The 24,023-nt window shown below is 45.7% G+C and overlaps 1 protein-coding gene across 1 annotated transcript in view; it reads right to left on the bottom strand.

Annotated features, from left to right (window-relative positions):
• Positions 1 to 5,597: 5,597 nt before the first annotated feature.
• The window catches only part of LOC306775153 (capping protein, Arp2/3 and myosin-I linker protein 3-like), a 75,226-nt gene continuing 56,800 nt past the window's right edge, over positions 5,598 to 24,023 (bottom strand). Inside the window, exons 32-41 of the mRNA XM_079265437.1 lie at positions 21,066 to 21,169; positions 17,818 to 18,709; positions 16,571 to 16,675; positions 15,523 to 15,559; positions 15,148 to 15,216; positions 12,955 to 13,217; positions 11,226 to 11,361; positions 10,900 to 10,989; positions 10,608 to 10,742; positions 5,598 to 9,835 (exon numbers count right to left, since the gene is read on the bottom strand). Coding sequence (XP_079121563.1) covers positions 9,303 to 9,835; positions 10,608 to 10,742; positions 10,900 to 10,989; positions 11,226 to 11,361; positions 12,955 to 13,217; positions 15,148 to 15,216; positions 15,523 to 15,559; positions 16,571 to 16,675; positions 17,818 to 18,709; positions 21,066 to 21,169 — 2,364 coding nt within the window. The 3' untranslated portion in view covers positions 5,598 to 9,302. The remainder of the gene's footprint in view (positions 9,836 to 10,607; positions 10,743 to 10,899; positions 10,990 to 11,225; positions 11,362 to 12,954; positions 13,218 to 15,147; positions 15,217 to 15,522; positions 15,560 to 16,570; positions 16,676 to 17,817; positions 18,710 to 21,065; positions 21,170 to 24,023) is intronic.

The raw sequence follows: 24,023 nt of genomic DNA, 5'->3' as shown, positions 1-24,023 counted from the left end.
TGACCAAACAAAGGCTGGCCTCAGCTGCTCTCTCAGGGGTGTCTGAGTTCAGGTGAATCCCCGGGGTTGACATATAACGTACATGTAAATATACAGTTACTCTTCCAGCATACGGAGGAACAGAGGCACCAGAATGCACTATGGAGGTCACTTCTATGTTATCCAACACTCCCACCACCTAGACCCCAGCGTCATGTCGCTGGTGAGTGTGTGTGTCCCACCCTACCCACTGGCCTTGACTGAGCTTCAATTGTGTTTTAGCATTTTCATCTGGACAGAGATTTTTTTTCTGTGTGAACTGGATTTCTTTTTTTACCAAACGAGGAAAAAACGTTTAAAAACCGACCTGTGTATGTGGACGAGGCCTACGAGTAGTTAAGGTCCAAACACAGCCTGATGCAGTAATACAGAGTGTATTTCTATCTGCAGACTGTCCCAGACATTTCACCATCATCCCGCTGTATTCAACAGGCCTCTCAGCAGGGAGCCTCCTGCTGCTCCTCAGTAAAGGCAGGGGCGTACTGCCGCACTGGGTTAAGAGGTCGTCTGGGAACCGGAAGGTCAACAGTTCGATCCCCGACTGGGACGTGTCACGTGTCGAAGTGTACCTGAGCAATACACTGAACCCCCGGCTCTCCGGGCGCCGATCAATGGCAGCCCACTGCTCCCTATATACAGGGATGGGTCAAATGCAGTAGTCAAATTTCTCCCTTAAAGGGTTAAAGATAGTATAAATTCTATTCTAAAGTAGAACTTTGAGGGGGTTGGACTCTGTGGGGGGTAAGAGAAAAATGGAGCATAGTTAAGAATAAACCATTGTGTGGAGGGAACTGTGACCAACACCTTTAATGTGAGTGAATATACAGCCATATTAGCGACAGTACACACTGTCTATCTGGCAGTGGTGGCCCTGCAAGGCCTTCTCTGCTGGCCTAAACAGAATCACAAAGTTATAGCTGTTTTTAAATGTAATAATGTTTCTTAAATACACTACATGTATTATATTGTTCCCATTATCTTATGTTCTCATTGCACAGCTCCTGTCTTCCTTAGTTGCTCTGCTTCCAGTGCGGCTTGTTTTAAGTAGAGCTTTTATCCAATCAGATCTCACCTCTATGTCTCTAGGTAAGAACAGAGCCCGAGGCCTGCAGACTCTCACCTGCAGCCAGTGCAGATTAAAGTACATGGGGACGATATTGTTAATTGTCATAGTGTTCAACCAATCAGATCTTTAGTTTGACATGTTGGGCGTATTCTTTGACGTGTCAGAGCTGCTAGCTGGCCTAAAATGACGTCAGCATTACATGCCGCTCAGTGTCCACGTGTAGCTTTGCCGCGAGTGCAGAGTGTGCTGTGATTGGTCAGTGGGCGAGCACGTGACTATCGTGCTGATGGGTCGTGAATCACATCACGTGATGCAGCTCAGCCAATCAAATATGGGCATTCTGACTAAGTGATATGTACCACACACCATGACAGAAGGTGCTGAGACGAGGAAAGTCATTGCAGAGCAGTACGTACAATGGTCGAGTTGTGAAAGTAAAATCCTAAGACCATCTCTTTGGGCCGTGACATGTCATTAAGGAGTGATGGTGGGTCCCACAGCCAGACCAGCTGAGAACCACTGTCCTCCATGAGCGCAGAAAACATTATGTTCTCCTTAATATGAGTTTTTGCATTTTCCAAACGCTCTAGTACTATTCAAACGTATTGCAAGTCTCGTACCGAATGGTACACACATAGATACGGTACATTTACTATGTACATAGTTACAGCCTTAGAAACTAATAATAAATGTGGCGCCATCATGTGTTATAATGTGGTATTTCAGGTACAGGACAACAGTGAAGGCCTAGGTATAAAATGCACGGCCCGCCACTGCTATCTGGAAACCTGTAGTGGGTGTCAACATGAAAGCTAACGGGCTCATTAAGGTGGTTGATGCCTGGGGAGCATGTCTGCACGAGAAGAACTAGAAGAAACCTCACAAACCTCTTGAACATGACGTGGGTTCATCTATCGGGGAGCTGTCACATTCCATGCAGGCCCAACTCACGGTCGGGTTTACATTGGAGTAAGTCTCCGACACACACTAAAGACATCAGACGCTGAGGGCTGTAACTACATGTTGTATTTGACGCCCTGGGAATCAGACCGGGCTGGAACATCCCAGGATGTCAGTACAACCTTTCCACACAGTAAACCAGTCACTGCTGTGATAGTTTACTGTGTGTGAGAAAACTCAATTGGGGCCAATGTCTCAGGAGAGGGTGTAATGGGACACTATACAACAGTTAATCATCTACAATAGATGCATACTTCATCTACTGCAGCACATCTCAGTCTAGTGCTTCTGTTTCTTCTCCGAATCAAAAGTATTTGTATGATTGAGAGAACAAATAAAGAAAGATTGATATTTGGTGGCATTTCCTACAGAGCTCTTGAAGCTGTTTAATGAACAGCAGTGTTAAGAAGTAGTCGTGTTTCCTCATGAGACAAATCCATGAGTTGTGGCACGAAAACAAATTAAATGATTAATGTGAGCAGAGCTTCATAAACACAAACGGTCACATTCTGAAAGATGAATATGTACTTAGTAGTATGTTCTATTATTCAGAAAAGTACGCTGAGTCTAAAATACATTTATGAGGGTATTGATTAAGGACGGTCCACCAGCCGACATTGATTGTGCAACTAGCAGTGATGTACTCTCGCAATGCTCCAGCCTGTGTTACAGTCGAAGCGAGCCACATTAGCCGCACAACATGCTACAACTAACTCCACCAGGCTAACCTGCAAAATAAACAGTAGAAAGTAGTAGGAACTCGCCGTGAGACAGCGAGGAACTCGCCGTGAGACAGGGAGGTCCTCGTCGTGAGACAGCGAGGAACATGCCCGTGACTCAGAGAGGTCCTCGTCGTGAGACAGCGAGGAACTCGTCATGAGACAGCGAGGAACTCGCCGTGAGACAGGGAGGAACATGCCCGTGACACAGAGAGGTCCTCGTCGTGAGACAGCGAAGAACTCGCCGTGAGACAGGGAGGTCCTCGTCATGAGACAGCGAGGGACATGCCCGTGACACAGAGAGGAACTCGGCGTGTCACAGCGAGGAACTCGTCGTGAGACAGCGAGGAACATGCCCGTGACTCAGAGAGGTCCTCGTCGTGAGACAGCGAAGAACTCGCCGTGAGACAGGGAGGTCCTCGTCGTGAGACAGCGAAGAACTCGCCGTGAGACAGGGAGGTCCTCGTCATGAGACAGCGAGGGACATGCCCGTGACACAGAGAGGAACTCGGCGTGTGACAGCGAGGAACTCGTCGTGAGACAGCGAGGAACATGCCCGTGACTCAGAGAGGTCCTCGTCGTGAGACAGCGAGGAACTCGCCGTGAGACAGGGAGGTCCTCGTCGTGAGACAGCGAGGAACATGCCCGTGACTCAGAGAGGTCCTCGTCGTGAGACAGCGAGGAACTCGCCATGAGACAGGGAGGTCCTTGTCGTGAGACAGCGAAGAACTCGCCGTGAGACAGGGAGGTCCTCGTCGTGAGACAGCGAGGGACATGCCCGTGACACAGAGAGGTCCTCGTCGTGAGACAGCGAGGAACTCGTCGTGAGACAGCGAGGAACTCGCCGTGAGACAGGGAGGTCCTCGTTGTGAGACAGAGAGGAACTCGCCTTGAGACAGCGAGGAACTCGCCTTGAGACAGCGAGGAACTTGGCGTGAGACAGCGAGGAACTCGCCTTGAGACAGCGAGGAACTTGGCGTGAGACAGCGAGGAACTCGTCATGAGACAGCGAGGAACTCGCCGTGAGACAGCGAGGTCCTCGTCGTGAGACAGAGAGGAACTCGCCTTGAGACAGCGAGGAACTTGGCGTGAGACAGCGAGGAACTCGTCAAGAGACAGCGAGGAACTCGCCGTGAGACAGGGAGGTCCTCGTCGTGAGACAGCGAGGAACTCGTCGTGAGACAGTGAGGAACTCGCCGTGAGACATGGAGGAACATGCCCGTGACACAGAGAGGTCCTCGTCGTGAGACAGCGAGGAACTCGTCGTGAGACAGTGAGGAACTCGCCGTGAGACAGGGAGGAACATGCCCGTGACTCAGAGAGGTCCTCGTCGTGAGACAGCGAGGAACTTGTCGTGCGACAGCGAGGAACTCGCCATAAGACAGGGAGGTCCTCGACGTGAGACAGCGAGGAACATGCCCGTGACACAGAGAGGTCCTCGTCGTGAGACAGCGAGGAACATGCCCGTGACACAGAGAGGTCCTCGTCGTGAGACAGCGAGGAACTTGCCGTGAGACAGGGAGGTCCTCGTCGTGAGACAGCGAGGAACTCGTCGTGAGACAGCGAGGAACTCGCCGTGAGACAGGGAGGTCCTCGTCGTGAGACAGCGAGGAACTTGTCATGAGACAGCGAGGAACTCGCCGTGAGACAGGGAGGTCCTCGTCGTGAGACAGCGAGGAACATGCCCGTGACTCAGAGAGGTCCTCGTCGTGAGACAGCGAGGAACTCGTCGTGAGACAGGGAGGAACATGTCGTGAGACAGGGAGGAACTCGTCGTGAGACAGCGAGGAACTCGTCGTGAGACAGGGAGTACCTCGTCGTGAGACAGCGAGGAACTCGCCGTGAGACAGGGAGGTCCTCGTTGTGAGACAGCGAGGAACTCGTCGTGAGACAGGGAGGTCCTCGTCGTGAGACAGCGAGGAACTCGTCGTGAGACAGCAAGGAACTCGCCGTGAGACAGGGAGGAACATGTCGTGAGACAGGGAGGAACTCGTCGTGAGACAGCGAGGGACTCGCCGTGAGACAGGGAGGTCCTCGTCGTGAGACAGCGAGGAACATGCCCGTGACACAGGGAGGTCCTCGTTGTGAGACAGCGAGGAACTCGTCTTGAGACAGCGAGGAACTCGGCGTGAGACAGGGAGGAACTCGCCGTGAGACAGCGAGGAACTCGTCGTGAGACAGCGAGGAACTCGCCGTGAGACAGGGAGGTCCTCGTCGTGAGACAGCGAGGAACATGCCCGTGACACAGGGAGGTCCTCGTCGTGAGACAGCGAGGAACTCGTCTTGAGACAGGGAGGTCCTCGTCGTGAGACAGCGAGGAACTCGTCTTGAGACAGCGAGGAACTCGTCTTGAGACAGGGAGGAACATGCCGTGAGACAGCGAGGAACCGTTGGTCCTACGTCACACAGACCAGCTCCTTCTGACACATGTGTTCTGATAGATGGAGCAGGAGGATACTTTAGGGTCTCCAGACATATTATTGTTGAAAAGCCATGAAAATGTATATTTTGCATAACATGTCACCGAGGTCCAATAAAATGTCAGGACAGACATTTTGTATTGCACTTCTAGAAAGATGGAACATTTAAAATAAGGTGAAAATCAAAGCAGCATTAGCAGATATCCTGACCTTTAGTCTCTAGTTTGGGTCGAGATCCCAAAACACTGGAACAATGTTCAATCATGTTCCAACCTCACACACACAGCTCACTGATGCAGGCTCTGTGCTATCAGTCTCATCAAACAAAACAAGAGAGTACACGATTATGACACAACTCATAATTTTAATAATTATTAACAAGTATAGGTAAGGATGTACACTCTGTTCATAACTTTGTTTTTGTTTGCTTTATGTAGTTTTGTATATATTCTGTGCGTGCAAGGCAAAGATAAACATGAGGGTAGAAAATAAACTCTGCCCAGGATGAGACGGAGGCTGACCGGAGGTCTGCTCTTAGAACACACACACCGTTCTCCACAGCCCCCCTGAGCCTGATAGACCTCACATGACATCTGATCATATACTGGGCTTCTGTTCCATCCTCTGCTTCTCCTGTGATAGGATGGACGTGGTGATTATATGTGCGCTTGTGTAATGGACGCATTGAACCTGAATTGATTTGAACGTCACACACAGAAACATGCAGAGCTCGAGTGTCCCATGTGAGATTCTAAAGAGGTCAACGTAAAGACGTCTTAACAAGGCAACACATGTTCTCCCACATGGATGACATGATGGGACTAAAACTTGTGTTAAGCAAATGGATTTGACATCATTTTCAATGTATACAAATCATGAGAAAATAACCAAAAGTTGAGCTTACTTCTTTAATTATGTATATTTTTTATCAAGATGTTGGGAGCAACCTCACCTCTCTGTAGCAACAGCAGGATGTGTAAGAACACTGGGAGGCATTGTTAGAACCTTCTGTGAAACCTGGAGCTGGATGTAGCTCAGTATTTTCCTGCTTCCAAACCTCAGAGTTTCCACCAACATTTAGAATGTTTCTGAGCAAATGGAAGGTCTTCTGCTGTTCTGTGAGTGGATGTTTCCCCCGCTGAAACAAACAGCTGAGCCACTCTTCATCTAAGTGTGCCTAATATGGTGACAAGAGAGGACGATAAGACAGCTGTTGAACTGTTCTACCTGTTGGTTCTGAGAGGTATTCAAAGTGTAAAGTTGTTTCCTTCCTCGCAGGATAAACAATGAGCTTAAACAATGACAAGGAACTGTCCTGGTGCACTCCTGAGGTCCTGCAGCCACCTCACACGGTGTGTGCTGGATGGAGCCGATGGACCTGGTCCACAAACAAAGATGTCTGATTCATTCTTGGTCAGGTTTCTGTCTCAGCTGTGCCCTGAAGAACTACAGCGACAGAGCGGGAAGAGAAGGAATGACACACTCATTCTAAAACACTCTAACATTGTCTCTTTATCATTGTCTATTCTTCATTCTTAAATCGTATAGTATTGCACTGTGTTCAGTGTCACGCACCGATCACCAAGCCAGACTCCTTGTATGTGCACATTCTACATTATGGTAAAACAAAGTGGTGTCTCTTTATGACTTCCTCCCACACATCCCGTCTGTTTGTTAGTGAGCTAACCGGACATCCTGATACATGCTTCATTTCACACACTGGTGTGCATGAATATGGATATCATGGGAAGACAGAACGAGCACAACAAACCACCGCCTCACGTTATAAAAGTATCATAAACCTGCACTGGTCCCGTCTCATGGAATGTTACGTGATCTCGCTGTGATGGCGCCTTTATCTGTATTGTACACACATAGTGGACATCTCATCTCATGTGGAGCTAGTTTCCATCTTTATGAAAAGCAGGACCTCAGTAGTGACAGTGAGCAGTTCACTTCTTTTGACTTTGATTAACAGAACACAAACTAGCGGTTGATGGCTAACGCTAATGCTAATGCTAACAGAATGAACCATGTTGAGTGGGTGGATGTCACAGTGATTGGTGGGGCAAAACAACAAAACAACATTTTCGCAAACAGCCAATGATTTAAAAAAGAGGGATTTAAAACATCATGCAGTCAAAAATTTAAGTCACAACAATTGTAACACTTTCCAGAAATCCCCAATTAAAAAATGAATGAGAGCAAAACAGATGTATGTGTCTAAATGTAGATCAATCATAATGACAGTCACAATGAAATATGTCTCATTTCCTGGGGAACAAAGAATTCAAGAAGCAAAGTGAAAAGTTACAGAAGAACATGGTGGGCCGTGAAACCCCCCATCAAGTCATAATGACAAAGTGTAGAACAGCAGGTGATAAACAGTGAAGTGTCTTTGACATGATGATGAACTACACTCACAAACCATCCCCTTCGTGGAGAGCGTACAGCAAAGACTTCACAGCCTGTTTAGCTGAAGCTAGCTGTGTCCCGTTTCAGGACTCTACAGGTTTAAAGTTGAGCTAAAAAATCACTGCTTGTCTTGCAGCTTTTAGGGGCCGTTCACATGTTGCGTCATAACCGCGTGGAAACGCCGGAGCAAACCTCACTGACGAGACTAAACAGAGTCAGAACACAGATATGGATTCCCAGCACCACACGGTAGCTTTACTGCTTGATTCTCAGTTTGGCTGGACTTTCATCCGGATGTTGTGACTTCCTTGGTCGGCAGAGTGAAGCCTTCTTATGTACAGTCGAAGGCTGAAGCAAGTCGAATATTCCTTTGGGCGGATAGTAAAGCTACAAATAGTTCTGAAATGCACAGTCTGTATATGAGAAGTGGACATCGTCATCGTGACGTCACCCATTGGTTTGTGGACTAATGTTTTGAAGTCTCGAGTTTGGTGATTTCACCCTCGCCATCTTGGATTACGGCGATCGCCATGTTGTCTTTTTTGGAACCAGTGAACAGAAGTTATATATTTGGAATGCGGAGGAGTGACGTAGAGACGCCGTATTCGTCTCTGGTAGAGAGACCTGTCAATCACTGTAAGCCCGCCCTAAAGCATCCCCTGCTTTATGGTCTGTGTGACTCTAAATGGACCATAATGTACTAAATGAACATCATGCTGTGTTGAAGAAGACTTGAAACTAGAGATTGAGACCATAAACTCATGTTTACAATGCTTACTGAGGTAATAAATCAAGAGAGAAGTAGAGTCATTTTCTCATAGACTTCTATACAACCAGAGGAGTCGCCCCCTGGTGGACACTAGATAGAATGCAGCTTAACACATGAAGCTTTGGTTTCACTCTGAAGAACCGTAGGTTACCTGATCAAATTATTAACTTCTCTTTTATTAATTTCCCGTAGACTGTTATTTCCAGAAGAAAGAAAAGCTGTGATTGGTCATTCCCTGTCACATGACGTGTGGTGTGCTGAAGCGCAAGTACAAATTAAATCTCGGGGCGCAGCAATCGCGCCCTGAAAAATAGGTGCTTGGTAGCGCTTGTGCAATGAGACAACGTCGCTCTCGCTTTTTGGGCGTCTACATTGATAACAATGAATTTGACGGTGCAAAAAAATACAACATGTGAACGTCCCCTAACATGGCGCCAGTTCATCAACGTGACGAGATGACAATATAGTCAGAAGATGAGCTGTCAACACACACAAAACACACGGTGTGATGCTACCCCCGCAGCTAACGTCCGTTAGCTTTGTTGTTTGAGGTAAATAAGCACAGACTGCAATAAGAACCCAGCGGTCGGATTAGTACGAATGATACACGAATTGGGCACTACTAACAAAAAAAACATGTATTTTCAGAATCAATCGATTCAACTTTCATTGTTCTGGGCACGTTGCAGTACGTGTTTATTCACCCAGTAGAGCAGACGTTAGCTGTAAGCTAGCAACAACAAAATGCACCAACCGTGTGCACTACATCACGTTTAGCTTTCAAAGAGCCCTGGCATGGGACACAGCAGCACTTCTACAGCTGTTCTCAGACCTGGTACTTCCTGATCTCAGTGATGTCACAGACCCCTGGCTCCTCTCTCTCCCAGGCCTCCTGGTGTCAGTCAGTGTGTGTGTTATTCAGACAGAGGGGAATCAGTTCTTTGGTCTGCTGGCTCTGCCTTCATTGTGTGCTGTTTAGAGGCCGCCTCTCCTCCCTCCCGAGTGCTGTTTCTCACATCCGCTGTGCCCGGAGCTGTGCCGGGGCTCTGCTTCTTGTGGGCCAGAGGGCTCACTCTGGGGTTTTCCGGCGATCCGAATGGGATTGTGCTCAGGCTCTTTTCTCGGGGTGGTGGGGATACCAGCAGTTTTTCTAGAGTTCGGGGCAACGGCGGGGCCGTGCTGGGGCTCTTTTTCTCCCACGTGGGGGAAACAGGAGGCTTCTTCTCCAGGCTCGGGGTTAGTGCCGGAGGCCTCTCCAGGATGGACCGAGCTGCGGTCGGACTGAAGAGTCGGGGTGCTGAAGTTTCTGCAGAGGAGGGACGCCCTGAGCCCGGGGTCTCCTCTTCTCCTGGAGGAGGGTGCTTGGTCATTCCTCGCTCTGCCTTCAGCTCCTCCTTCTGGACAGCCTCCTTCCTGTCCTCAGCTGTCTGTTTCCCCGTGTCACCAGCTGGATGGATGAAGAACCAAAGAACAACAATCAATCAAAGAATAAGAAAGATATCAAGCATTATAAACACCTCTCTCACCTGAGCTCTTCTTTGCTTCCTCCCCACTCTCACCTGAGCTCTTCTTTGCTTCCTCCCTACTCTCACCTGAGCTCTTCTGTGCTTCCTCCCCACTCTCACCTGAGCTCATCTGTGCTTCCTCCCCACTAGATCCTGAGCTCTTCTTTGCTTCCTCCCCACTAGTTCCTGAGCTCTTCTGTGCTTCCTCCCCACTCTCACCTGAGCTCTTCTTTGCTTCCTCCCCACTAGATCCTGAGCTCTTCTTTGCTTCCTCCCCACTAGTTCCTGAGCTCTTCTGTGCTTCCTCCCCACTCTCACCTGAGCTCTTCTTTGCTTCCTCCCCACAAGATCCTGAGCTCTTCTTCGCTTCCTCCCCACTCTCACCTGAGCTCTTCTGTGCTTCCTCCCCACTAGGTCCTGAGCACTTATTTGCTTCCTCCCCTCTCTCACCTGAGCTCTTCTGTGCTTCCTCCCCTCTCTCACCTGAGCTCTTCTGTGCTTCCTCCCATCTCTCACCTGAGCTCTTCTGTGCTTCCTCCCATCTCTCACCTGAGCTCTTCTGTGCTTCCTCCCATCTCTCACCTGAGCTCTTCTGTGCTTCCTCCCCACTAGGTCCTGAGCTCTTCTTTGCTTCCTCCCCACTAGGTCCTGAGCACTTATTTGCTTCCTCCCCTCTCTCACCTGAGCTCTTCTGTGCTTCCTCCCCTCTCTCACCTGAGCTCTTCTGTGCTTCCTCCCATCTCTCACCTGAGCTCTTCTCCCCACTCGATGGATCTTCGGTGCAGGTGGGCAGGTCTCCTCTGTTGCCACGGAATCGGATGGGGGATCTCTGTAACACTGCCTTCAGCTCTGAGAGAGATTTAGACAAATAGAGGGACTTTTTTAAATCAGTATGTATAAATTAACAAAATGTGTCCGTTTGTTTCCACACTTTGTTTTTACATTCCTTCCCTTCCGGTTATGATTCTATTCATTGTCTTTAATCAATAATAAGACAAAGCCTCACCTTGTGTCATGGTCAGAGCGTCCTCATGGACGGACACGGCTCTGCGCTGTGGGAGGGGTTTCACGTGTGGGCGTGGCTTAGGTAGACTCTCTGGAGGTACACACACACATTCAAGGTGTTAAATCAACTTCTTCAGCTATTACAGTGGCTTTTAAATGTTGAACTTACGAAAGGTGATAAAGACCCTGAGATGTTAAATGCTTGAGTGTTATCATACGGAGGATCCTCCTCTACTCCTCGTCTGAACCACACCTGATGTTCCTCTAGTAGTACATATCAGCCCAAACCTTAGTTCTGATGCATTATTTGGTTTTAAAGAGACGTACCGTCGGTCACCGATTGTGCTCTCTCTGAGCGATCCTGTGCGCCGGGACATCTCCATGGAGAGGAGGCTGGAGGGAGCAGCTCTGTCCTGGAGGACGGAGCCGAGGCGGCGCCCTGGGGACGCTCCTGGCTCCCATTCTGGGGATGAAGATCAGAGGGAGCTCAGTGGACCGTGACACAGCAACATGACGGCTCCGTCAGCACTGATATGAGTCTGTATGTACACAACGCTAATCCAACAATCCTGCAACCAATAAATAAATCCTTCCTCCATGAGCCAATCAACTTATGGTGCTTCTGGAGGTTGGAGTAGACTTGTATTATTTTGTTTCTAATATCTGTTCGACCTTCGACTTTCATTTCACGTCGATTTTCAGGACAAAAAACTCATGAAACTGTTGAGAAAGTGTGTCAGCAGCTCCTCACAGGAACACTCTGTATTGACTGTGTATTTACTGTTTAAACAGTGTTGTGTATCATAAGGAGTCTGTCATGAATCTGTATTTTCACTAAAAGTGTATTCATTTAACATTTCCAGGCTACTTTCTGCCCAAGCAAACATGTGACGGTTAAAGTCATGCCTGTAACATCGTGACTGTTGCCAATGATGTCGTAAAAAGAAAATGCTCTTAAACTTTTATATAATCTGATACATTCTCCAACCAATGTTCCTATTTGTAATTGCTTGAGAATATTCTATATTCCACCATGGTACCACCTGACCTCTCTCTTCTCAGCTGCGTTTCCTTTGTTATGCTGCAGTAAGCCTCTCATTGATGTTGTCTATACGTCCTCACATATCTATCCTACCTCATGTGTTTGTATCAAACTTAACTACAATGCGGAAATACTTATGTTATCACTTGATATCTCCCAGTAACCAGCACCAGCTGATTGACTGGAAACTGGAAACCATTCGCTGCCAACTGCCAACTGTAGTCAGTCTGCCCCCCCTCATAATGTGTTACAAGGGTTGAAATCACTTTGTTTTCCTGTTCAGGCCGTTCTCATTATTCCATCCTGATTTGCTCAGAGGGATTACAGAGATGTGTAATAACAATCTTTCTTATATTCACCTAAATCTACTACTTTGACATCAGTACTGGGATTATTAAATCCCCAACCGGATACATGTATAAGATATTCCTTCCTTAATGTTAAGTCACCTCCTGGAACATGAGATATTAACTGAATCATTCTGTAACATAAAGCAAACCTGAATCCTGAGGGTTCAGCCTCTGATTTCTAAGGGATCTGATTGGTTACAGGGGTTTACACAGGTGCATTCTGGGTGCAGGTGATATTTCACGGGCTTTTAGTTTGATTGATGTGTCTAATGAAGATAACTGTGTTTTCTTAGACCTGCTCCATACAGAGTTGATGAGGTAGCGCTTTCAATTATTGTGCCATAACGATCTGTTTCTGTGTCCTGGAAATGAAAAGAAGCTGTAAACTTTGCCGCCATCTTGTGGCCTGTACTAGTCACCGTACATAATACGCCATTCACATTATGAAGAAATGAATGATTCCGTATTCATAATCTTCAACCTTTTTTATTGTACATTTTAAATATATGAATGAATGTATCAATCAAGTAAAGATACAAACAAATGGAAGTATCCTCGTTGACTTCCTCACATATTCATAAAGCTTGTGCTGGTGTTGTTTGTGGATGATATTAAAGAAGTAAATGAGGTGTGAATGCTGCCCCCTGACAGACTGCTGGGTTACCTGAGCTGTGCTCTCCGCTGGCCTCCCATCATGATGGGGTGCTCTGAGCTGGATTCTCCCCGCTGAGCCGCCGGCAGGAGGAGCAGAGGAGGGACGAGCTCCCGCTCCTGCTGGGGAAGCCGGGGTGGGGAGCGGAGGCTTGGTGGCGACGGCAGGTTTGGGCGGCAGGGACCCGACGGGGCGCTCGTGGAGGACGGGCTTGGGGTGAAGGGGGGGGTCCGGTCGGAGAGGGTCCAGCGCTCTCATAGGATGCCTGGGGTCTGCTGGAAATGGGGGTCAAACCATGAAACAGCTTTAAAATAGTGTCTGTGCAACACGTTAAAACACATTATAGAGCATAGCTGTTCTTCTTAATGTGTGCCCTACTCATACAGATCTTATTATCGAGCAAAGCTGTTCTTCTTAATGTGTGCTCTACTCATACAGCTCTTATTATAGAGCATAGCTGTTCTTCTTAATGTGTGCTCTACTCATACAGCTCTTATTATAGAGCATAGCTGTTCTTCTTAATATCTGCTATACTCATACAGCTCTTATTATAGAGCATAGCTGTTCTTCTTAATGTGTGCTCTACTCATACAGCTCTTATTATAGAGCATAGCTGTTCTTCTTAATATCTGCTATACTCATACAGCTCTTATTATAGAGCATAGCTGTTCTTCTTAATGTCTGCTCTACTCATACAGCTCTTATTATATAGAGTAGCTGTTCTTCTTAATGTGTGCTCTACTCGTACAGCTCTTATGATAGAGCATAGCTGTTCTTCTTAATGTCTGCTCTACTCATACAGCTCTTATTATATAGAGTAGCTGTTCTTCTTAATGTGTGCTCTACTCGTACAGCTCTTATGATAGAGCATAGCTGTTCTTCTTAATGTGGGCTCTACTCATACAGCTCTTATTATAGAGCATAGCTGTTCTTCTTAATGTGTGCTCTACTCATACAGCTCTTATTATAGAGCATAGCTGTTCTTCTTAATGTGTGCTCTACTCATACAGCTCTTATTATAGAGCATAGCTGTTCTTCTTAATGTGGGCTCTACTCATACAGCTCTTATTATAGAGCATAGCTGTTCTTCTTAATGTGGGCTCTACTCATACAGCTCTTATTATAGAGCATAGCTGTTCTTCTTAATGTGTGCTCTACTCATACAGCTCTTATTATAGAGCATAGCTGTTCTTCTTAATGTGGGCTCTACTCATACAGCTCTTATTATAGAGCATAGCTGTTCTTCTTAATGTGGGCTCTACTCATACAGCTCTTATTATAGAGCATAGCTGTTCTTCTTAATGTGGGCTCTACTCATACAGCTCTTATTATAGAGCATAGCTGTTCTTCTTAATGTGGGCTCTACTCATACAGCTCTTATTATAGAGCATAGCTGTTCTTCTTAATGTGGGCTCTACTCATACAGCTCTTATTATAGAGCATAGCTGTTCTTCTTAATGTGGGCTCTACTCATACAGCTCTTATTATAGAGCATAGCTGTTCTTCTTAATATGGGCTCTACTCATACAGCTCTTCTGGAAACCAGGAACACTGTTTGGTGAACTATTGCCAGCAGAAACCCTAAACCTCCTAAGGCTGAAAGGAAAACTTAAACTATATCTGATAGTGTCATCAAATCTCATGAAAAGACCAAAAGCAACAACGTGTGAGTCCGTCTGTCATCAGTGTGACTCTGCTGTCTGTGGCTCTCAGCTCCCATTGGCTCCACATCTTTAAAGAAGACTCAGTGTTTCATGTTTAAGGGGAGATGAGATGAACTGAGAGAGTTGATTATTTACATTAAGACAAGTTCTTAGAAATGTAATGTTATGCAAATGAAGCATTATATGATTAAATACGAGCTAATTTTCATACCTTTCCAGAACATCGATGTAAACATTAGAGGTTCAACATTCTTGTTTCATTTTTCTCGTCAAATTAGAGTCAAAGGTTTTTATAAAGGGAATCTCTTTTTATCTCCATAAATCAAAAAATATAAGAAAATGTGTAAAATGACCAGTACCTGAAGAACAATGTTTTTGCCTTGTGTGTTGTAAAGAGCTCAGCAATTTCATAAAACAGCTGGTCACTGTAGTGTGGGTGTTCATGGTGATGAAGGAACATGGAGCTCTATAGCTCAGAGGAAGAAGGGAGATCTGGTCTGATAGTATCGTCCACAGACAGTATGGCCATAGATCACATTACCTGATGATGTGGACATGGTTCTGGGCTTGGTGTACGTGGGAGGAGGGACACGTTTGTCCAGGATAGCACCTGAGGTCAGATACAGAGAATGTGAATCCAAGCTGTACATGTAATGAAGTCCCTCAGCTGTGAGAGGTCGACTGCAGTGTTCCATCAGCGGAAACTCACCTGAAGGTGCAGCTGCAACAGTGTTAGTAGTATTAAACATATTTCATGAAAGGTAGAATATTACATAGACGTTTCATTTAGTTCACGCAGGTCTATAACTACAGCAACAGCTGGTGCAAGTGAAACCTGAAAGAGTTTGAGTTCATACTTTTGAACTCAAATTTGAAGTGTTAATTATTGAAGATTGTAAAAAATAAACCCACTCACCTTCAGAGTTGGCCTTTCTCAGCTCCTCGTCTTTATTCTACAACAGACATGATGAAACGTTTGATCAACAACCTGCTGGGTTGTCCAATGACAATGTTGTACTTACTGTGAATCCTTTTTTTTCTTCGTATCCTCTTTAGTTACAATCCTGTATTGTACATTGTAGTGGCTGCAACTTCTCCTTCTCGTTTAAAGGATCCAGAGAATGATGACATTATATAGATTGCTTTATGGGGACATTATGTTTTTAGTGTAGACACTGAACATGAAGTAATAACAATAAGTATTTACCACAGAATAGATTTAGGATCTATCCTGTCTTGTGTTGGTTGTTTTGTCCATGCTCCCTATCAGTTATAACACCACTGTACCCACGAAGTAATGACTGAGATCTGGGAACATAGAGACATCACTATTGTGTAGAAACAGGTTGAAAACAGACTTTACTCAGATTATACTGTCAATCACTGTGTAGCCCCGCCCCCTAAAAACACCCTGCTTTATGGTCTATTAGAGACCTGTCAATCACTGTGTAGCCCCGTCCCTAAAGCACACCCTGCTTTATGGTCTATTAGAGCCCTGTCAATCACTGTGTAGCCCCGCCCCCTACAGCATACTCTGCTTTATGGTCTGTTAGAGACCTGTCAATCACAGTGAACCCGCCCTAAAGCATCCCCTGCTTTATGGTCTGTTAGAGACCTGTCAATCAGCGTGTAGCCCCGCCCTAAAGCATCCCCTGCTTTATAGTCTGTGTGACTCTAAATGGACCATAATGTACTAAATGAACATCATGCTGTGTTGAAGAAGACTTGAAACTAGAGATTGAGATCATAAACTCATGTTTACAATGTTTACTGAGGTAATAAATCAAGAGAGAAGTAGAGCCATTTTCTCATAGACTTCTATACAACCAGAGGAGTCGCCCCCTGGTGGACACTAGAGATAACTAAACGAATGTGTGCTTTCATCACTGTGCTACATTTTAGACACATATCAAGGGACCTCCCCAGACTACATGTACACACACACACACACACACACATCCTACCTGGCTCGCCTTGGTGTCGGCTGGTGGAGATTTGGCCACGCCCATTCTGTGCAGCATCACCTGAAGCCTCTGTTCAAAACTAGACGTGCTCTCAGACGCATGTTTCTGGAGGACGATACAGGGACATTTAAAATGGACGATGTCAATTCCACCACACACCATGTAGTGTAAGGACCACACTGTTGTTCTGTGGTGTTGTGGTGTTCATGATATAGTTTGTTATACGTACTCTGAACATTTAAAACACATAATAGGATAAATGTGAACCAAAATCATGGAACCCCAGACTCAACTTGCAGGACAGTGTAGACAGTTATTTGACATGTTGTAGTCCTTGTACTGCAAGTACTAATACCATTTTACATTGATAGTCAACGAATCCATGTTTTTAGGATTTCTGACCATCCACGTCCCTACAGTAGGGCCGGGTAATATTGTTATTAATAGATTATAGTTATTGACAAAACTAATTCAAAGAGGAAAAATAAGATGGCATATTTCATATGCCATCTTATTTTTCCCTTTTTGTCAAAGCATTTAACAATAATAATAGGTTTATTTGTAAAGGTAACAACAGAAACAATACAAAGAAGGAAGATAGATGAGATTATAACAGTAAGAAACAGAACAAAAACTACAAACTAGAATCTGATTTCCTGGTTGTTGGGATGTTGAGAGAAAGGATTCTAAACATGTGACCTCCTGCTGTGATTCACAGCTGAGTGATTTAGTGTGTTCAGTCTTCTTCTTACTTTCAGTGACCTGGATGTGGATACACAGCATCACAACAGTGTGTTGATGTAGAATCAGCTCATTTAGTTTTTCGGCTGTTAAGCTGAAACACTTCCTGCACATTTTTCACATTAAAAGACTTTCACAAAATTGGTTTTTTTCTGTATTCTTTTCTTTATACATTTCTTTTAGATTTCTTTATGCATTTCTGCCTCATTATGCAAAGGAGGCGCGTCATTGGGTCAACCTTTGGCCCGTCGGTTGATCGACAGAGTGCACAGATAGACGATACACGGTAGCGAGCTAGCTAGCTGACGCTGTGTGCTGATCAACCACAGCCTTCATGCCCGGCTTGGTGCTCCCCTGCCACCGCCTAGATCTTTGGTACAGGTGTGCAGCTGTATCTGAGTGTCTCTGATTCAGGGCCTGATTCTCAGCAGTGTTTGAGAATCGACCGGACCTTTTCCGATGACATGACCTGACCGTGTGTGCGTTCAGTGTATCGTCAGACTGACCTTGTGGGTGTCATCCTTGTCCTCAGGCTCTAATCCCGTCAGCAGTATGAGACTCTGGCTCTTGCCCTCTCTCAGGGACCTCTTGGTCACCTTCAGTCGCCTCTCTCCGTACGGAGTCCCTCCCAACTTCATCTCCTTCATCTGCAGGCCGCTCCTCTCCTGCTCCGTTAGAGGGGAGGTGACCACGGGACTGGGGGTGCGACCTGGCGAGACAGGAACTGCCTCTTCTTCTAGGTGGGAAAGCGTGTCGGTGGTGGGGTCAGGGCTCGTGGTGATGGTGGGGTAAGAGGAAGTGGTCTCACTGGAAGGCGTCGTCATGGTTATTGTCTTGGCAGGCGCCATCGTTCCCCTGGCATCGCCTGCAAGATGGTGGCCGGTGGCGACGGTTGCTTCTGTGGTGGCGGCATCATTAGAAACGTTAGCATCCTCCACTGACCTAGACCCTCTCCCCTTCTCTCTCTCTTTGTCCCTCTCTCTCTCCCTTTCTTTGGCCTCGCGGAGGGGTCGAATGAGGTCTGCAATGGAGGTCCTTTTGACCTTCACACCCTCTCCTCCTCCCTCTCCCCCTCCTGCCTTGGCGGCTCGGCCGGCTCGAGACCTCTTGAAGGCAAAGAAGTCGCCAAACTTTTTCTTGATGTTTTTGGTGGGAAGTGTGGTGGTGGTGGTGGGGACAGAAGAGGGGGCGGGGGGAGTGGAGGATGTAGAGTGGGGTGAAACATCAGTGGAGGTGAGGGATGTGTCAATAGATGGGAGGGAGGGAGAGGTGATAGTGGTGGTGGTGGAGGGGGTGATATTGTCAGACGAAGAGGAAAAGGGGGTTGAGGCTGAGGGGGTGGAGCTTGGCTCTGAGGGAGTGCCTTGGGCAGGGATAGACTCCTCCCACCGGCCTTTTCTGCATCAGGGAGACAGCAGAAAGAGCAACAGACAAGAAGAGACACTGAGTACTACGACTACTGCTACAGGACTCAAGACACATGCTCAGTTCAGGTACACAACAAGGGTCATGCAAACACATCTCAGTGAGCGCTACTTCCTGCTTCAGCAGAGGCGGGGCCTGGCATGGAGATGTTGGTCAGTTGGTGAGTCTGTCGACACTTTGGTCCAGAGCACATATCTACCAGCCAGATTACCATGACAGACATAAGGGGTGGATCACGCGTCAGCAGTAAAACTCATGTCTTCTGCGCTTCTCTCTTGTGTCACATTTTTCAAGCATTTTTAGATGCCCAATAAAATTTTAAATATTCTCAACTTTTTAGTACCATTTGACGAGTAGGACCACTTCTTAATGTCACACTTGGCCCAAGCAGCCAATCAAAAAAAAGCAAGGGGCAGGCTCTACCACTTCCTTCCTGTTTTGATGCCGGTAGATGTGGTAGGGCTCGTTAGCTCGTTAGCTGTGTCTGTGAGAAAGCTACGGAGTATGTGAGAGGGGGGGATATATATATATATATGACAATATATATATAAATATATATATATATATATATATTTATATATATATACATATATAAAGAGAGAGAGAGCGAAAGAGAGAGACCACATTTTTCCATGAATCACATTTGAGCGATGCATCTTGGTGATGAACTCCTATCTGTCTCTGTCTGGTCTATTCTTTGTCTCCTAATTATTTTGGTTACCCCCCCCCCTGACTTTTCGTCCAACCAGCATCATTATGAGGTCAAAATATCCCCAATTTTGTCATAAAGACCATAAGCATGCGGTTATATAAATCCATCCATGAAGAGCAGGCAACACTGGTTGGGGGTGGACAGTCTTTAGGCTTCCAGTGCAGGTGGAACGACAGCATGATGATCTGGGCTGTGAACTCCGTTGTAACTTGGATCGTGGACACCAGCTGCTGCTTTTGCTTCGTGGATGTGTTGACGAAGGGTGAAGAGGAAAATGTTTAAATGGACGCCAACAGCAGGGCAGTCAGCGGACATGGTTCTGTTCATACACTTTGGATGTCTGACGCTCCCCGCGACACACACATTGAGTATAGTTGGAGTTGAAGTTGTCATACTGCTGTAGGATACTTCTGTGAGGATCCAGGTCAGTGAAACCTGCATTAATGAACATGAGAGACGGGTACCATCTCTACACAACTGATGTAATGGGTTATGTGATGATGCTTGGACCACTGATGAAGATAAAGCTAGTGAGGGACCATTTTCATTGAGGTTATTTTGTCACACAGCGAGCTAAGTACTTGTAGCCACTGCTGTTGAGTCAAAATGACATCCAGTGGATGGAGTCACAGAAAAAGTGTCAGACTTACCAATTGAGTGATTACGAAACTTAATATCCATCTTCAGAAATACAAGCATCGTAATCACTGTGTTCAGTGAAGTGAAACAGAAAGGTCAGGCAGGGGATGTGTGTTTATATGGAGATACACTGAAGGGACATGGGTTTACACTACAAACACATTCAGCATGCACTCTACACACACAGCTGCAAGGAAATCACAAACATGTTTAGTACAGACAATACATCTTCATCTCAGAGAGCTTCTGCCTTCTTGATGCGAAAAAATACAATTTATAAGTAGAAGTGATATGCTCACCTGTTACAGTGAGTGCTCATTACTTTAATTGTTCAAGAATAAATCAAATTCAAATCTTTTCATCTCTTACTCTGAGCGTGAGCGGTGTGTTGGCCGCGTGTTAATAATAATAATAAAATGTAATGTATGTTAAACTAGAGGGATGAGATGTGGCGTGGAGGTCGAGTGTCTGTGAGGTTGTGTGCGTGTGAATGCATGACTGCATGACTGCATGGATGCATGACTGCATGGATGCATGACTGCATGGATGCATGACTGCATGACTGCATCACTGCATGACTGCATGGATGCATGAATGCATGGATGCATGACTGCATGGATGCATGGATGCATGACTGCATGGATGCATGACTGCATGACTGCATGGATGCATGACTGCATGGATGCATGCGCGGACGTGGTCACAGCTGTTAATGATGGTGATTTTGATGTTTATTGATTGCTATTGATTGTTATGTTAGTTGATTTTCTATTTTCAATATGCTTGAAAACATAACATAATGGGGTGAAATGCGATCAAAACAACGCACAATAAATGAAGAATGATGTCATATATCTTGCCCGTCCCCAAGGCAACGGATATCAATCAGTAGATTTCATTCTGCTGTCTTAAGTGGATATTTAGCAAAGAGAAAAGTGTGTGTGTTGCTCTGTTTGTGTGTGCATGTGCTCAACTCACAGTGCATAGTCAGGGATGATCTTCTTGGTGAAGAACTCCTCTACTCCTTCATCCACTCTGCCCATCCCTTCACTGGCCTCATTCTCCACCTTTGTAACCGGCTCCTACAACAACAAACATTCAGTCTGAGGACCTTGTGTCTGTGTGTGTGTGTGTGTGTGTGTGTGTGTGTGTGTGTGTGTGTGTGTGTGTGTGTGTGTGTGTGTGTGTGTGAAAGAGGAACAACAGCCGACATTATTCAGAAGCCTTTTTACAACTCTACAAACATGTTCTATCATCAAAAACTCATTTCATTTTGTGAGAATTTTTGTGAGCTGCTGATCTTTGATGTTTCATCCCCAAACTGGATTGTTTCTGTAAAGTTCACAAGAAGCAAACCTGTTGTCTACGTTTAATGAAACTGGATAACATTTTAGAATATATATATACATATATACACGATATATATATATACACATATATATATATATATATATATATATATATATACATATATATATATATATATATATGTATATATATATATATATATATATGTATATATATATATATTAGGGGTGTAACGGTACGCGTATTCGTATTGAACCGTTCGGTACGAGGCTCACGGTTCGGTACGCATGACCAACCGAATACGTTTGAATAAAAAATAAAAATAAATAAATAAAAACATTTTTAAAACCTTTATTTAACCAGGTAGTCCCATTGAGATTAAAAATGTCTTTTGCAAGATGTAAGTAACAATACAAGATGTAAGCAAGATGTAAGTAACAACACCACATAACATTAAGGAGCCGTTTTTTATGCTTATGTGTTGCTAAGAAGACACCCCAGAAGATGGGTCACTCAGGTATAGTTCCATCATTGTTCAAAGTCAAAGAATAACTTCATGATGTTAGTTGTAATGAATAAATATATTTTAAAATCAAGTACATTTCTCTGGCATTAATAGTTTTCTACTGTACCGAAACGTACCGAACCGTGGCTCCACTGTATCGTACCGAACCGAACCGTGGATTTTGTGAACCGTTACACCCCTAATATATATATATATATATATATATTTATATATATATATACGTTGGTGTTCTAGCAACAGATTCATGGACTAAATTCATCACCGATCACACAAATAGACAACAAGCAGCAACAAAACCGCTAAAGAAAAGAGACCAGCACACGAACATTAAGCTGTATTCTCTTTATCCAATTTCACACCACGGTAAAAAACTAAACTGTGGTGTATTGATCACATTACGTTACATGGTTGAAATGAGTACAAATGCTTTTTGGATCTCAGTGAACACGGTCCTTTCATAGTACATGTAGCGCGCATGCGCAGTACTGAGTTAAGAGTTAACCATGGCCGAATAAAGTAACAACGCTACGTGTGTGTCCGCCTCGTGAATACATCACAGTAATTGGCGACGAGGATAAAACTACGTTCTCGCAGGGAAGGAGAGACACTCGGTGTCAGTACTAGTGAGTACGATGGCCCTGTTTGGGAGAATTGACGAGTTCAAGCCAGAAAATGAACAATGGTCCGCGTACATTGAACGGATGGAACAATTCTTCGAAGCTAACGACGTAGCCGAAGATAAGCAAGTCGCTACGCTTCTCAGTGTAATGGGTGCGGCTACTTATGGGCTTTTGAGAAATCTGGTGCAGCCCAGGAAGCCAAAAGATAAGGCATTTGACGAAATAGTGGCCGTTCTAAAGGAACATTATGAGCCCAAGCCCTTATTAGTAGCTGAAAGGTTTCGCTTTAACCGGTGTAACCAAAAAGCTAACCAGCCGGTGGCTCAGTATGTAGCAGAGTTGAAACAATGCGCATCTAACTGTGAGTTCGGCGCCAACTTGGACGCATCACTGCGAGATCGGTTCTTCAGTGGAATAAGAAACGAGGGCTGCCAGAGGAGACTACTTTCGGAAAATTATCTTACTCTTGCAAAGTCTTTTGAGATCAGAATCAGAATCAGAAACCGTTTATTGCCATTGTACATTGAACATACAAGGAATTTGACATGACGGGAGGTGCGTAACATTTAACAATAATCAACAACAATCAACAATGCAAAGTAGAACAAATTAAATTTACAGAAAATATAAGACAAAGTAAAATATAAATAAAGTGAAATATAAGATAAAGTGAAATATAAAATAAAGTGAAGTCGAGTGCACAAGCGGCAGATTGCAGCCAATCACCTTCTCGGCAGAGCGAATGACGCGCTGCAGTCTGCCCTTGTCCTTGGCAGTGGCTGCAGCGTACCAGACCGTGATGGAGGAGCAGAGGATGGACTCAATGATGGCTCTGTAGAAATGCACCAACATTGTCTTTGGCAGGTTGAATCTTTTCAGCTGCCTCAAGAAGTACATCCTCTGCTGAGCCTTCTTGGTGATGGAGCTGATGTTCAGCTCCTACTTGAGGTCCTGGGATATGATGGAGCCCAGGAAGCGGAAGGACTCCACCATGTCGACGGGGGAGCCACACACAGTGATAGGGGCTGGTGGGGCTACGTTCTTCCTGAAATCCACAACCATCTCCACTGTCTTTAGAGCGTTGAGCTCTAGGTTGTTCAACCTGCACCAGGTCACCAGATGGTCAGTCTCCCACATGTAGGCGGACTCATCCCCACCAGAGATGAGTCCAATGAGGGTGGTGTCATCCGCGAACTTCAGGAGCTTGATGGACTGGTGACTGGAGGTGCAGCTGTTGGTGTACAGGGAGAAGAGAACAGGGGAAAGAACGCAGCCTTGGGGGGAACCGGTGCTGATGGTCCTGGAGGATGAAACGTGCTTTCCCAGCTTCACGTGCTGCTTCCTGTCAGACAGGAAGTCTGTGATCCACTTGCAGGTGGAGTCGGGCACCTGCAGCTGGGAGAGCTTGCTATGCAGCAGAGATGGGATGATGGTATTGAAAGCAGAGCTGAAGTCCACAAACAGGATCCTGGCGTAGGTTCC

Source organism: Melanostigma gelatinosum (assembly GCF_949748355.1).
Source record: "Melanostigma gelatinosum genome assembly, chromosome: 1".
NCBI lineage: Eukaryota > Metazoa > Chordata > Actinopteri > Perciformes > Zoarcidae > Melanostigma > Melanostigma gelatinosum.
This window is presented reverse-complemented; position numbering and strand designations above follow the sequence as displayed.